The 15,516-nt window shown below is 36.5% G+C and overlaps 1 protein-coding gene across 2 annotated transcripts; it reads left to right on the top strand.

Moving 5' to 3' along the window:
- The first annotated feature begins 7,629 nt into the window (after positions 1–7,629).
- Positions 7,630–15,050, top strand: LOC306872912 (deoxynucleoside triphosphate triphosphohydrolase SAMHD1-like). 2 transcript variants are annotated; one of them, XM_079421836.1, is made up of 15 exons: positions 7,630–7,920; positions 8,152–8,216; positions 9,827–9,987; positions 10,233–10,348; positions 10,644–10,715; positions 10,924–10,955; positions 11,083–11,226; positions 11,316–11,416; positions 11,798–11,906; positions 12,079–12,170; positions 12,361–12,473; positions 12,715–12,851; positions 13,079–13,171; positions 13,332–13,436; positions 13,656–15,050. In XM_079421836.1, exons 1-15 carry the CDS (start codon positions 7,893–7,895, stop codon positions 13,803–13,805), a joined length of 1,518 nt encoding a protein of 505 aa, XP_079277962.1. In that variant the 5' UTR covers positions 7,630–7,892; the 3' UTR covers positions 13,806–15,050. The 2 variants fall into 2 exon arrangements, with proteins under 2 accessions (XP_079277962.1, XP_079277961.1); XM_079421835.1 differs by having other exon boundaries at positions 7,867–7,920; positions 8,125–8,216; positions 13,656–15,009.
- Positions 15,051–15,516: the final 466 nt, after the last annotated feature.

Here is a 15,516-nt window from a genome sequence, read left to right as displayed (position 1 = left end):
AGAGACTATCCCAGAGTTTACCCTCAGCACGCACAAATTTTTCTGAATTTAGAAGAGCATTGATCAGCAAAATGCGTCTCTATGACATGTCATTGGCAGAAGTCACACAGCTAATGTCAGAAATTCTAACTGAATCTGAATTCAACAGTTTTGAGTCTGCTGTTACTTCTGAACTACAACATGCAAGTAAAGGCGATTTGAGAGAAGGTGTTTTGAAAATTCTAAAGAATATCATGGGACCCAAAATAGACTGGTCCAGAATCACTAACTGTGTGCAAAGGAAAGAAGAAACTGTAAGTGAATACACTGAAAGGTTTTGTCAGTCAGCCGTAACTTACAGTGGAATAGTTGATGATTCTGAAAGTGTGTTAGATGACAAAGGACCCCTAGTCCGCATCCGGGCAGATGGCCTTGTAGCTGAATACAGAAGAGCCTTGCCATTTCTAGATCTAACTTGGTCTAACAGAACTCTCAGAAGTAACCTAGACAGGTTAGCTACTTGGGAAAGAGACTCTGATGTTAAAGCCAGAGTAAAGATTGCAGCAGCATCCTATAAGGTCAATACCGAGAACCACCAGAAACATAAATGTCCTAAGAAGGAGGGCAGTTGTCATTACTGTGGCAAACCTGGACACTGGATGAAAGAGTGTAGGAAAAGTAAAAAGACATTAGGAGAAATTAATAGCTTTACTCAGCTCCTACTCAGTCTACTTACTTCTCTGAAGCAGCCCCTCCCCACTTCACCGAACTGTTGGAGCAGCTTGCTCAGGTGTTAACAGTTAGGGCTGTGAGTGCTTAACTTCACTAGTAATGTACAACAAAGATGAAAGATCCTTTGTAATTTAAATAACAGGAAGGTGACTGTCACTTCCTTCCATTGAGAGAACGCTAGCTAAGTATACTCACAGCCTTCAAAGCTATACTACAGCACACTCCAGTCACTCACCTATCCTCTCTGGGTTATGATGTTTGTTATGACTGATGTTCCATTAGAGGATGGAGATGTCGCACAGTAAAGTTCGTACACCAACTACAGGGACAGACTAGGACACACAGACCAGTGAGAGCCCAGGGAAGAACCGAATGCAACAGGCTTCGGGGGCCAACCCTGCGGTGAAGACTCCCTCATAGGCCTTCCCCATCCACTAGTCCATCCTTACCTCACTGTTCCTTAGGTGTCGCAGGAATTAAGAAATGGGGAAAGAAGGAACAACAATAGCAGACTCAGATCGAACAAAGGACACAACCCTAGTGTTTGCAATCTTTTAGAACAAATACTGCTCTGTCGTCTTTTGTTTTCTTTCTAACTCTGTGCAGATACCACTTGATGGCTGTCCCGAGACCCATACGTACCGACCTCCTCACCTGCGTATGAAGCCACAACCTCTAAAAGACTAATAGACCCACTGCCGAGCCAACTGTCACGGAAGACAGAACAAACAAAAAAAAAAAATACACAACGCAGAGACTCACATACGGGAACTTCAGTCATCCATCAACATGATCAAGATTGTCATACTACTAACAAAATCCAACCAGACATTGTTGATCTTTCAGAAAAAATACACAAGATGACTGAAGATAATTCTTCATGGTTCGGAAACTTAGGTAAACCCTGGCTGTGGATCAAGGAAATAGCAATTCTTCTGTTGTTTCTCCTACTGGCGTACTATCTATGCGTCCACAGTATCAAGTGTTTCATTCAACAAATGACTCACGCGTCTCACGAGAAAATGACAGTTCCAACCAGAAAAGACTATTACCCGTAAGAACTTCACGGACCTTAATTGCATGTTTGTTTCTGTGTCAGCATGCAATTACAGAAAATCAACACAGAGCATGTGCTATGTGCCTGTAACGATCACAAGTTACACGAATGAACTTTTAAGTGTCTAAATTTGTATTTTGTGAGAGTTATTAGAACTCTCAAAGGGGGAACTGTGGGATTACAAATTTATTAAATGTTTAATTTAGGTTCCAATACAATAGTATATAAACTGAGAAAGTTTAGTAGATCGAATTTTAGCATTTGAAGTATAAATGATAATTACTGAGTTTCCAGCAAGAGATTCCTGCCAGACCTGTTTTCTCCATTGTAAGTTAAATGAGTCATATTACGGAGACTCTCACCTTTTGTCCTTAATGGCTTTTGGAGCCTGAGCCCCAGCCCCAGTCGTTGAATAGTTAGGCTGATTGGATTAGCATTTATACAGTTGAATAGTTATGCTGATTGAATTAGGACTGGTAACACTCTAGAGTCTGGGGCGGGTTCCTAAACCTGTATACTTCATTTACATGCTTTGTTCCGAGTGTATCCACCTCTATGTAAATCCCTCCCCCTTGAAATGTATATAAACTACAATGTATACTGTTTGAGTCAGACTTGGATGACTACAGCGACTACAGCGAGTTCTCAATAAAGAGTAACTTATCCCAAAGTCTCCTGGTCTCTGCTTTGACGAAGGAAAAAGTTTCCAACAGTATCTTACTACCAGACTTTTTGCTGGTCTTTTCCACTTTTGCTGTCAGACTGAAAGCACAAGCACAGCGTGTGGATCGTATGGAAGCTTATTTCCATCATGGAAGAGGAATAAAAAAAAGTGATTGTGACTTTTTATCTCATAATTTTGAGATACTTTTCAATTTTGAGTTTATATCTCGCAGTTCACATTTTTCCTCCTCAGAACCAAGGCTGCATATCTTGGCTGCCACTTCATCAAACGTCGCTGAAGGCCGTCTCAATCAGAAGGAGCCTTGGAAGGCAGCCTTCCTTTCACGTCCTTCATTCAGCTGAATTGTATCCTTTGCGACCTTCAATCACCCACAATCATTTGTACTCATTCAATTTCATGAAAATAAACTGGCGATAAACAAGTCATTAATGAGCTTGTCTGAATTTATTATGAAATGTTAGACAAAAAGAATGTTTTCGGACATGAAAGCATAGATGTTATTTTTTGTTTTGGTGTAAATTACTCAATAAATGCTAAACTGCCAATAACTTAAGCCACGTAGAGACTGTAGCCAGCTGTGATTCATTGTATTGCATTAATAGAAAGCCACATAATTTAAAGATTTGTAATACAAAGTATTTTTCCAAAACTAAGTTTTATTAGTGTTTTTGTGCCGTGACAGTGAGGGCGGGAACAAATGTGATGAAGCCACGTGCACTTACTAGACCGTCTCATTCTAGTGTTTATATACGTCCCTCCAGAGAAAGTCCCTTTTGAACAGATCAGGAACCTTTTATACTCTCCAGCCATAATCATCTCTAATTAGTAATGACAACACAATCATCTCCAATTTTTAAAAACTGGGACAGTCTTGAAACTTGCAGTTGTGGTAAGGGGCGTTACATTTCCCAGATACGCTCAAAGCACTTGACCAATCACAATACACTGGTCCAGCCGACCAATCAGGGGATTATATTTGTGCTTTTCAGAAGAAGGGGCTTGACAGAGGTAGGAACAGAGTGATTGGCTGTGTCCCAAATGGCACACTTTATGTGCACTTGCAGGCTTTTGGACTTACAATGGCCACCGCGTGCATGTGTCCGGCATTACGTCACAGTGTGGACTCAGAGGAAGATCGTGAGTGTGATTTGGGACAGGCCCTGAGAAGAGAGGTGGCACAACAATGAGTGTGTTTACATGCACCCTCATAATGCAATTCAAATTGGATTTTGAGAATATTGCGATTAAACTTTACCTCATGTAAACGCAATACTTCAATCAAAATAATGTGATTGAGCTCATGATCGAAATAACCAGAATCACATTCAACTATATGGTCCATGCCTATTTTAATCACAATAAACAGGAATTGAAATGCCTTAATAGGAGTTTTACAGATTTGGCTTCATAAATTAACTCTATGACTTTAGTCTGAAGTAGTCCAGGTTCTTCTGGGATGCTGTAGGGTACTATGCACCCTCAAATGAAAGCAAGAGCACCCTCAGTTAAGGCTGCAAAAGTAGGATATTGGCAAAACAGATTTGGGAAATGCTCTGGTGCATATTTGAAACATAACCATAGTTCTTAGTGAATAATCAGAATAGTGAACATTGCATGTAAACTTGAGTGAATAGGATTTTGTATGTCATTTAAACATCTTACTGCGATTAAATCCTTACTCTAATCATTGTAAATAATCACGTTATTGATGTACATGTGAACACTGTCACTGTCAAATATGGGAAAATTTATTTGACCCGTATAATATAATATAAACACACATGACACAGTGACTTTTTGAATGCTTCATCCTGCAAAAAAAAACTGACATGAGTGAAATAGTTTTGATGCATTGTGGGAATTTTATGTGCATTGTTGGGAAAGGCCTAGAAATTGAATGAGACACACCCTGTGATCTAGAGATTAGCAGGCTCTTTTACAGTCTGTTTATGGATCCCACATGCTTTCACTTCTGCTTTCAGAGAAAATCACCCACAACCTCTCACAACCATTCTCTCTTTGATGGTTTAGTGCATCACAGAAGTATTTCTGATTGTGTTTGCTTGTCATGTTGTCTCCTTCATATCTATTCATGTAAAATATTTAAAACATACATAAACGTTTAACTCCTCTTTCATGAACATAATAAGAGTTGTGTGGTCATCAGAAAACTCTTGTTCACCTTATTTTGCAATGTAGAAGTATGTTATTTTCTGTGAATGTGCGAGACTTCAGATTCATAGCTGCTGTTGGTAAATGGCTAGAAGAATAACAGTGCAGTGTACTAAGTAGCAGTGTAATTTGCTGTTCTCTGCTGTAATTCAGCACTCACTACAGGTTTATACTGACAGCCCTGATATGCCATCGTTAATGTTTAATTAACCAGACTGTACAAACAGTCCCTCCCAACATGCACATTATATCCTGGAGTGGACTGATTGTTCTGGGTACAGAATGACGAGTCAATCCTGAAATGATGACTAGCAGCATAACAATACATTCTGGACTGAACGATAAAACTATTCAAACCACAAAGAAATTACGACCAGGAATGCTATAATATTGTGACCCCAGCTTTATGGAGTTGAGCTCTCTTCAGAGGGGGCTATACCCTCCTATAGCATCACACACTATAGGAGCAAGACGGTTAAATCTAGGATTTTTTCCCCTCATGTTTGTGATCTCTCACATTTGGAAGATCTTATAAGATTGTAAGAATCTTTTAGTGTGTATCCAGCATTAGTTGAGTGGACTTACAGAACTTGAAGAAACAAATTGCAAGCAAAGTACAACATTGTACAGGTAACTTGTGTGTTTGTAAAGATTTAAATAAAACTTGAATATTGTTTTCTCAGTTAAACTGATACTTAAAGATTTAAATTAGTCGAACAACACAAAACTATAAAACTGAGGAAAAAAACGTGAATGGCTTATATTTCTTAAATAAGTTTAAATAAAACCTGTAAGTTGCTAATACAAAGAGTTCTCTGCTTCAAGTCCCAACATGAACTACATTTCCAGTGGAAATATGAATTATTGCTTTATTGTTGATGTTATTGCACTGATGTCAGTGTTTCTGTCATACCTTAGAGAGCATGTCTTGTAACGATGTGTCAGCTTTCAATATTGTTTATGTGCTGGAAGTCAAGAACAAGAATTATATATTCTTGGGTGGTGATGGCGCAGTGGATAAGACACATGCCTTTGGTGTGAGAGACCCGGGTTCGAATCCACTGTGAGACACCAATGTGTCCCTGAGCAAGACACTTAACCCCTAGTTGCTCCAGAGGCGTGCGACCTCTGACATATATAGCAATTGTAAGTCGCTTTGGATAAAAGCGTCAGCTAAATGAAATGAATTCTATATCTAGAGGTTTATTGGTTCCTTTTTTAATCTGCCTCGTGAATATTTTAGTGGGGTGTTGCTGTTTTGTTTGTTGTCTTATCCTCTGAATTATGTGATTTCCTGATGGATGATATTTTAATGATTAATTCCTGATGTATTTCTCTGAAGGCAGGTCATCGCCTCACATTAGTTATTAGAGAGGCTTATAAAGCTAAAGACAAGACACAATCACTATTAAATACTCTATTGAACATAGACTTGAAAGTGCACTATTCAAACTTAAATTGTTATTATGCATGAACACGTTTGAATACAGACCCAAGGTTGGTCCCTTTTTAAAGATGACAAAAGCAGATAATTGCAGAAATTAAAGTAAAAAAAAAAAAAAAGTTATAGAAGTTAAAATTGTCTGTAAACAAAATATACTGTACTGTTTTTATTTTATTTTTTATAAAATACATATTTTACAAAATAGGTTTTAATCCAAATTTGTCATAAAATTGAAGCCATATGTCTAAATAGGTTGTGTTCCAAATTTGAAGTTGATATATTAAAAAAATGGGGTTACTATGCAATTTAGTTTAGGCATTATACCACACACAGCCACCGGGCGCCATCCAATCTACAGACTCACACCTTTCCAACGATATGTATTTTGTCAAGATTCTAAAAAGTTTTGATTCCAAAAGACTGTAATACATTAACACACTAAAGGGGGAGGAGCCCGCTAAAAGATTTTAAAGTACCATTTCTATGATAAAGCAATGTCGATTTCAAAACGGTTAAAAGGTTTGAGGTGCGCTCTTGTCATAAATTAATCTATTACTGCTCCTTCATAATATTTAACAACAAGCAGTGGTAAAATATCTATTTTGGAGTCTTAGACCTTTGCAGTGATATATAGTTTGTCATGATTAGATTATGATTTAATTGTAATATTGAAGTAAACATGGGTGTTCTGCTAGCGGGACGGCGACAGTTAAAAATGTATTGCATAAATATGAAGTGCATTCATGAAATGTACTAATTTTTTTAGGCAAGCAGTTCCTTTAAATAAAGAGAAATATGAATTTCTTGAAACAGTTTGATGCGGACAGGACTGTTAGTATTGCGTTATCAGTAAATGATCTGATAATGAGAAACTAATTGAGAACAGAGAGCTTAAATGACCATTACAACCCAATTAACTCATAAAAAATCTGATATGATTGGCCTGAGAATGTTATAAGTCCAAAGTCTTTATTGTCTTTATTTGTCCCTAAAGGAATTTCCTCAATTAACGTTTCTAACATTTAGGATAAACAAAGTACCTACTTCATTAATCCAAATAAACATGATGACTCTCAGTCCATTTTATATTTACACTGTTGATGTTTGGAACCTGTTTCACTTAAATATTATTGTATTGTAACACGGATAATAGATACATTTTAATAAGTACAAATAAAGTCTGTCAAAATTATCACTTTAACTGATTAAAATTCATTCATTTGAATAAGTAAAAACACTTAAAAGTTTAACACCCTAAAAATGTAAAAATATGTGAAAGAAAATAAAACATTGTATTGCATAATTTTATTACAAAAACAATAAAACTGAAATTGCTGCATAATCATGTTCATTGCAAAACAGTTAGATTTACTGCTTTAGATTGTTACTGACAGATTTTTATGACATCATCTTGTGATGCACAAGTGTTATATTTCACAACATTACCTCTCCACTTATTGCGTACGGGTTTATTTGTATGATCTCAGTGTTTATTTTACATTTTTTAAATCATCAGTATTTAACAGGCTAAAAAAATCATTATGTTGTCAACATACCCGTAACAAAATCAATATCAGCAGACAGAAAGTGAGGTGTATCTTGACAACCAACTGAAACAGCTTCCATTTCCAGTAATACCTGTAATAGCTGTTCATTTCCAGTAAGAGCTGATGCCCTCATCAGGACACTCAGAGAAGAACACAGTGCAGCAGATGATCAGACTGACACACCTTCATCATTTAAAGCCTTGATGACATGCTGCAGTGGGATAAACCTCTGAATCCATAAACTCTCCAAACAGCTCTGCTTGAGAAGAAGAGAAGATGTCTGGATCTAAAGGCACAAAAGATGGTGAGAAAACCCTTTATTATGAAGAATAAATGTATGAACAAAGTGAAGATACGGCTTTCAATTGATACATAAAAATATAAAAAAATCTAATTCAATGGTAATAATTTTCATGTTATTTTTTTATTATTATTATTTTTACTGGTTATTACTTTTATGTATACTGATTTTTGTTTTTAAACTAAAACAACTCAATATATCTAACAGGTATAAACTTTCATACTTTCTCTGCAGTGAAAAGACGCAAAATCACTGAAAAACAGAAAAACTCTTTACACATTTCAAAGCCCATCATGAAGGCAAGTGAAGCATTAAAAGAGAAGCAGAAAATCTCATCTATGTGAAATTATAGCAAACATGTCTTGTGTGAAGCTGTTATCAGGACTGTCAGCGTTATTTACCCCACATGAACCTAATGATAACAGTACTATTTTACTATCTTAAACTTGCAGTTTACATTATGACCTAATAATAATGTTCAAAACACACTCGCTACGGCACATGATTGCATATTCTTATTTGTTGTGCGAGTAAAAGGAGAGTAAAAGAGTACTTGCTGGAGAGTAAAAGGGCACAAATTTTATCAGCTAAAATTGTATCATGTGATACAGAGCTATAGTCATTTAAATGTATTTACATGGCACTTTTACAACCTCTACTAAACATGTGGTGAGACTATAAATTATGATCCATCTGTTCAAACATGCTTCCCAGCCAGGTGTAATGCACTTTTTATACTGTTGTACTGTGTAATACACTCCTAAAACATCGGTTTCAAAAGGTGAACCTATCAGTGAACAGTTCTAAAAAGAACCATTTTTTAGTGTTTAAAACATTTTATGAATCTAGGTTTAAACTTCTGTACTTGATATAAACCTTATAGGCGTAAATTATTTCTGTAGGAGTTTGCAAAGTTTCTGCTGCATGCTGGTATTGCACGTTTTGTGGTTCGTTATTGCTCTTTGTGTTTCTTATTGTTTGCATTTGTTGGGACCAATATGATGCAAGTGTACAATTTAGATGAGTATTTATTACTTTTACATTGAAATACATAGTATGTTCAAAGTGAGTACTGCCCCTTTAAGAAAACCAGCAGCTGAAAGAGTGGTTAGTGCATGTTTCTTTACTGCATGTGTCACAGTCTTGCCTGAGCGGCCTCTTTACCGTGGGGAGCTGCACAATGGAGATATAACATGTGGGAATAGGATTGTGTTGCATGAAGAATAAATCAGTTCTCGTTAGCTCTGCTGTTTATTCATTCTTCTTTTTTACATTATTTTAGTCAATTTGAATCTTTTAGTTTTGTGATCGTATAGTGGATGAATTTTTAAAATTAACAGTTACAATAAACATCTTCATTGAATTACAGAACAACTCAATTCAATTCAGATTTTAAGGGGTACAAGGGCAGTTTATTAAAGATCCCCACCTAGTGGCAAACAGGCGCAACTCTACACAAATGAAACAATTCATCCATTAAACTCATACCTGCACAATGGAGATATAACATGTGGGAATAATGATTTTGTTGCATGAAGAATAAATCAGTTCTACATAAAACACAAGATAACACACAAATGAATTACGATTGTGACAAAGTCAAAATAACTCAACGTCAAAATGACACATTCGACGCCAAATGCATATTAACAGTTCCCCAACAAGTTCACAGAGAAGTGTGATCGGTCACCCCACTGAACAGGTTTCACTGCTCCAGAGTCCAGTATCAGTGTGCTTTACTCACTCCATCACATTATATTGGTCAGCATCTCAAAACTACATCTTTATGTCTTCCATGTAGCTTCTGTCTTAACCCAGAGGGCATCTTATTCCAGTTGGTTAAGTTATAATTAGTTATAAGTTAAAACCTGTCAGTACACTTAGCAAACGGATGTCTTTTGTCTTGTAGATCTTCAATGACCCTGTTCATGGACACATGGAGCTGCACCCGCTGCTGGTGAAGATCATCGACACTCCTCAGTTTCAGAGACTCAGACACATTAAACAGCTGGGAGGAGCATACCTGGTGTATCCTGGTGCTTCTCACAATCGCTTTGAACACTCTCTTGGGTGAGATATTATATTCAAAGCTTAATATTTCCAGTTCAGATGAGAACTGATAGCCTTCTGAATCTTCAATATTGTGAAACTGTAGAAAGCTGGTTGTGAACATTCAGTCGACGCTCTGTACCTTTTGTTTTATTTATTGATTGATTGAAGGTTTAAACATCAAACAAACGGTTATTGTATTGTATAATCAATCAGTAAGCTCAATAGAAACGCTAGTTTCAGTAAAGTAATATTTGGTGTGTTAGTGTGGCGTATTTAGCAGGTTGTCTGGGGAAGATTCTTCAGGACAATCAGCCAGAGCTCAACGTTACTGATGAGGATTTGCTGTGTGTTCAGATCGCTGGTCTGTGTCACGACTTGGGTGAGGAGCAAAAACTATTTTATTAGGCACTGAAATCTTCATTTCATAATAGTTTCATTTCATAATTGTGTTGATATGTTGTGTTTTTTAATGGTGTTTTTATTCGTGTGGAAAAAAGTTATTTTAAAACAGATTTCAAAGGAACAGGTCACATAAACAAAATAAAATATCATAAGCAGGGTTAACAGCAAACATTTAAACAATATTTGATTTTTGTCTTTATTTTGTCTTCTACAAAAATCATATGGTTTTGTATTTCTTATGGTGTAACCCCTTTTTTCTCTTTCTTTTTTAGGTCATGGTCCATTTTCTCATGTATTTGATGGCCTGGTTATTCCTGAAGCCAAAAAAATGAAACACTCTAAAGGTAAAGTGCCAGTGTGAAATGAAATATAATCAGACAGGTCTGTGATCAAGCAGATTTTTATTGTCATATCATTGTCAAACGTTTGACATGCGGAGGTGAACTCAAGCTGTTTGTTGGCACAGTCAGTGTACAAGTAATTCTAGCAAATTAACCTGAAATCGTTTGCTACGGATAAAATATGACCCACACACCTGGTTATCATTCTTAGGCTTGCCTGATGACATCCCTGAAAAGTGGAAGGTGAGCAATTTTACTAACTTGTCAATAAAATCAAAATAAAATCGACAATGAATTTGACAGTTACAAACACATGAACTCCTCCGGTCATATACTGTATGTATCTATGATCTTTCTGTTATACCAACAGCATGAGCAGATGTCAGTTCAGATGTTCGATGATATTGTGAAGAGTCTGAAGGATGAGAATGAAGACGTGTTGAAGGAGTATGGACTGGATGATAAAGACGTCACCTTCATTAAAGAGTTAATCGAAGGAGCAAAAACTTCAGAGGTACATATTGATACTCCAGCTGTTTATGGTTAATAAACTTGACACACAATGAAGTCTGAATTACTTACAGCCTTTTGTTTTCTGTTCAGTGGTCATACGAGGGCAGAGATGAAGACAAATCCTTCCTGTATGAGATTGTGGCAAATAAGCAGAACGGCATCGATGTGGACAAATGGGACTATTTCGCACGGTAAATATTATTAGGCATTTTGTAAAAAATACTAATACTGCACATCTATTTTTAAATGATTATTAAAATGAATGTGTTAATATGTTTACACTAATTTAATTATTTGAATTCGTTGTCTCCTCTAAGAAAGTGCCATGTTGAAACACATGAAAAGTCAATGAACTGAACTAATTAACTATTAAAAAAAAGCTTAAAAACATGTTTTGAAGAAAAATATAAACTGCATATTCTTACATCTATGCAACTACCAGGAAATCATATTATTATTATTATTACATTTAACAACTTTAATCCAGCTCGTTGATGGACAACAGAATGAGAAAAAGCTGAATTAAAGATCATCCTATGATTTATGATCCATTTTTAATGTTTATTTGACAGAGACTGTCATCACCTGGGCATCCGAAACAGTTTTGACCATCAGCGTCTGCTGAAGTTTGCTCGAGTCTGTGAAGTGAACGGGAGAAAACACATCTGCTTCAGAGATAAGGTGCCTCATACAATGATCACTGTATTCCCTGAAACAACTTGATGAGCAAAGCAACTAAAGCACAGGACAGCAGACGACTGAAACATCAGGATAAAGATGTTCTGCTGGTCTGATGCTTTCTTCATGTGAGATTTAATGTAAGCATTGCATCTGATGTTTGTCTGTCTAACAGGAGGCTGATAATGTTTATGACATGTTTCGCACCCGATACACTCTCCATCGCCAGGCCTATCAGCACAAGATCGGCTACATCATTGAAAACATGTGAGTTTCTCTGAGCATGAAGAGGATGTGGATATAAAACACACAAGTATCAGCAGTGAATGTGATTATCCTGATCAGACATTATTTAACATCCTGCATCATTTGTTGTTCTTTTACAGGACCTTAAATTCAGCATTAGGTATAACTGACTGTGCTCCTTACGCAGGACACTAACTGTTGTGTGTGTTAGGCTTGCAGAGGCTCTCGTACGAGCTGATCGTGATCTTCATGAAGGAAAACCTGAAGATATGCTGAAGATTTCTGAAGCCATAAAGACAGCAGACGACTACAGCAAACTCACAGGTCAGCTGAACCCACCACAAAACAAAAAAGAAGAATTATGGTACATTTTACCTGTAGTACATCTAGAATAAAGCAATATAAACATTTTATTTTTTGAGATTTGTGGTAATTTGTATAAAAACAAACATTATATAAAACAAATATTATTATTAATATTTTTTTCATTATTATTTGCTTATAAAACATTGTCAGAAAAGCCTATTTTGATGATAATAATGAATTGTCTGTTCTTCTGTCATAGATGAGATCTTTGAGCAGATCTTGTCCTCCACTTCTGGCAATCTGAAGGATGCTCGAGACATCTTGAACAAGATCATCAGAAGAAAACTGCCAAAGTTTGTTGGAGAAGCTCATCTGACTGAGAACAGCATCTCAAAGGTAACTGAAAAACACTGGTTTAGTGTTTGACTGATATTACCAATATTCAAAAAAACATGCCTTACCATGTATTTAAATAACTTATAGATCAGACAATGAACATAAAATCACAAGGAGTCAGTCCAAATATCATTATAAACATGAGCTTTTAAACTCTGGTGTCCAAAACGACATCTTTTGCACGGAGACAAACACAATCCAGTAACTGAGTAACTCTCTCAAATCAGGAAGAGCTGACAGAATCATGGAAGGCAGCAGTAGAGACGTACAAACCTACAGACCTGACTGTTTCTCTGAACGCTGAAGATTTCTCCGTTTATGTAAGTTATGTTGTATTTCAGTGCTGAATTGCTAAATTAATCTAGATTGCAGGTGTTTAAATGCAGGTTTTTGCACTAAAATAAGATGCTCAGCTGTTTACTGAATTCACCCCATCATCTCTGCCTCATTTCCTCATAAACCATTTCATCTCTTACTCAGGTGGTTGATCTGGATCACGGCATGAAGGACAAAAACCCCATTGATAACGTCTATTTCTACAGCAAGAGGAAGCCCAATGAAGCCTCTCCCATTAAGAGTTATCAGGTACCCGTCACATTTAAACCATTATATTTCAGATCATTCTTTCAGATTAGAAGTATGAATCATAATTTGATAAAATATGTGTGATTAATTCCTCACTAAAGTACTTTTTGTAAACGATGTAGGAGTTTAAATCGATGTATTGTCTGAATGCTGGACTGAAGTTTGTAGTGTAGCTCATTTACTCCTCACAATAGAAACTCATTTGTCTTGTTCTATCAGCTCTCCAGTTTCCTGCCAAAGAAGTTTAATGAAGAACTTGTCAGAGTTTACTACAAAAACACTGATGGGAATAAAGAGGATCTGAAGAAGAACGTGGAGGAGGCTGAGAAGTGCTTTCAGGAATGGTGTAAATCCAAATTTGCGCATTAATGTGCATATGGTTTATAATATATATGATATTTAAGGTTGTGGCTGCACAGTCAGTATGTGTCTGTAATTTCACAGATTGTTTGATGAATAAACTACAAGGGCAGTTTATAAATGTAGCATAATATGTAACATATTGTAGGCACTGTATGTCCTGTACCTCTGCTTATTGCACTTCTGGTTAGATGCTAACTGCATTCCGTTGCCCTGTACCTTACATGTGTAATGACAATAAAGTTGAATATAATCTAATCAAATTTAAAAGAAATAGGGCTGTCAAAGTTAACACGTTAATGCATGCGATTAATCTAAAAGTTGTAACGCCTTAATATACGCAAATTAATCGTTTGATAAGGTTTCTTGCCGTCATCGCAGCGCGGAAAGAAATCATTGCCTGCGTCCCACTGTGCACACTATCTATCATAAATTCTAATGTGATATTAGTCATTTTCAATAGTATTTAGGGCAGATAGGGTGGATAGTATACACATTGGGACGCAGGGATTGTGTGATTATGAGGCGCTGGGCTCGACAAAAGTGAAGCGAACGCAGAGAGAGAGAGAGAGATAAACAAATTCTCCCGCTACAGCAACTTCCGCTTCACGTTTCCTCTGACTGAACTGATGGAAGCCTATGAGAAGCAGAAATATGAGGGTCAAGAGCCAGTTCTCTGTATCTATGGGAACAATTTCTGGAGATAACGCTCCTCAGCTGCTCTTATATCCACTTCATCAATCTTCAGGCTCCACCATGATAACAAATCTTTACCAAACCCCTTGAATCCTCCAGTTCCAGATCTGTCGAAGTCTAGTCTTATTAGTGACGTGAGCCACTTCTGTGATGTGAAATTCAACAGGAGAAGGAAACTCAGGGATGTCTTTTGAAAGATAATGGAAAATTGCTTCTCCTTTTTTGTCATTTTTCATTTTCCTATCCTTTATTGCAATGAATTCTCCCTCATAGACTAACTCTTTTGCTTGGCGAGCATTTTTTTCTTGGGCTGCAGCTTGCCCTGAAGATAATGTACAGTTAATAGAGGTATATTTTCTAGTCATATACACATATACAGTGCACAAATACACACTATGTACATGCTCTCTGGACAATAAACACTGAACACACAAAGTAAAGGAGAATTATGGGAGAATGATACTGATAGTATAATGTCATGTAATCAAATATTGAAGTATGTAATAAAGTGTCATGCAGAAAGGATTATTTTTCCTCTCTAAAGGTGGCAATCCTAGTTCCCGCTGAACATCAATTAGCCGCTGCTAATGCACAAACATTGTCTCTACATGAGAAAAACACAAAGTTCAGTCTGGAGACGTGTGTCACATGTTCTGCACTGTTGATGTATTTGTTTATATATTGCATTTTATTATTGTTTAGTACAGTATTATATTACTTTGTACTTTCTATTCTATTGTGCTGTTATAAGTGTAATGTTGGGGGAAATTTACTCAAACAAAGAGACTATATTGAGCTGACAAATTAATTGTATGAGTAAAACATGCTGCATGTTAATATTTTTATTTGGCACCATAGCTTGGTAAGGGCTTTAAAAGAAAATTATGCAGTATATTATTAATGTAGATAGCACAACTCAGTTACATGCAGGCGCAGCTCGTCTATATGGGCAGAGCCCCACCAAAATATCTATCCACAACATAGACCTCTATATAAAAATTGTAAATGTGTTCAGCATTCTGCA

This window comes from Barbus barbus (assembly GCF_936440315.1).
Source record: "Barbus barbus genome assembly, chromosome: 7".
Taxonomy (NCBI): domain Eukaryota; kingdom Metazoa; phylum Chordata; class Actinopteri; order Cypriniformes; family Cyprinidae; genus Barbus; species Barbus barbus.
Note: the sequence above shows the minus strand (reverse complement) of the source record. Positions and strands in the feature narration are given on the sequence as shown.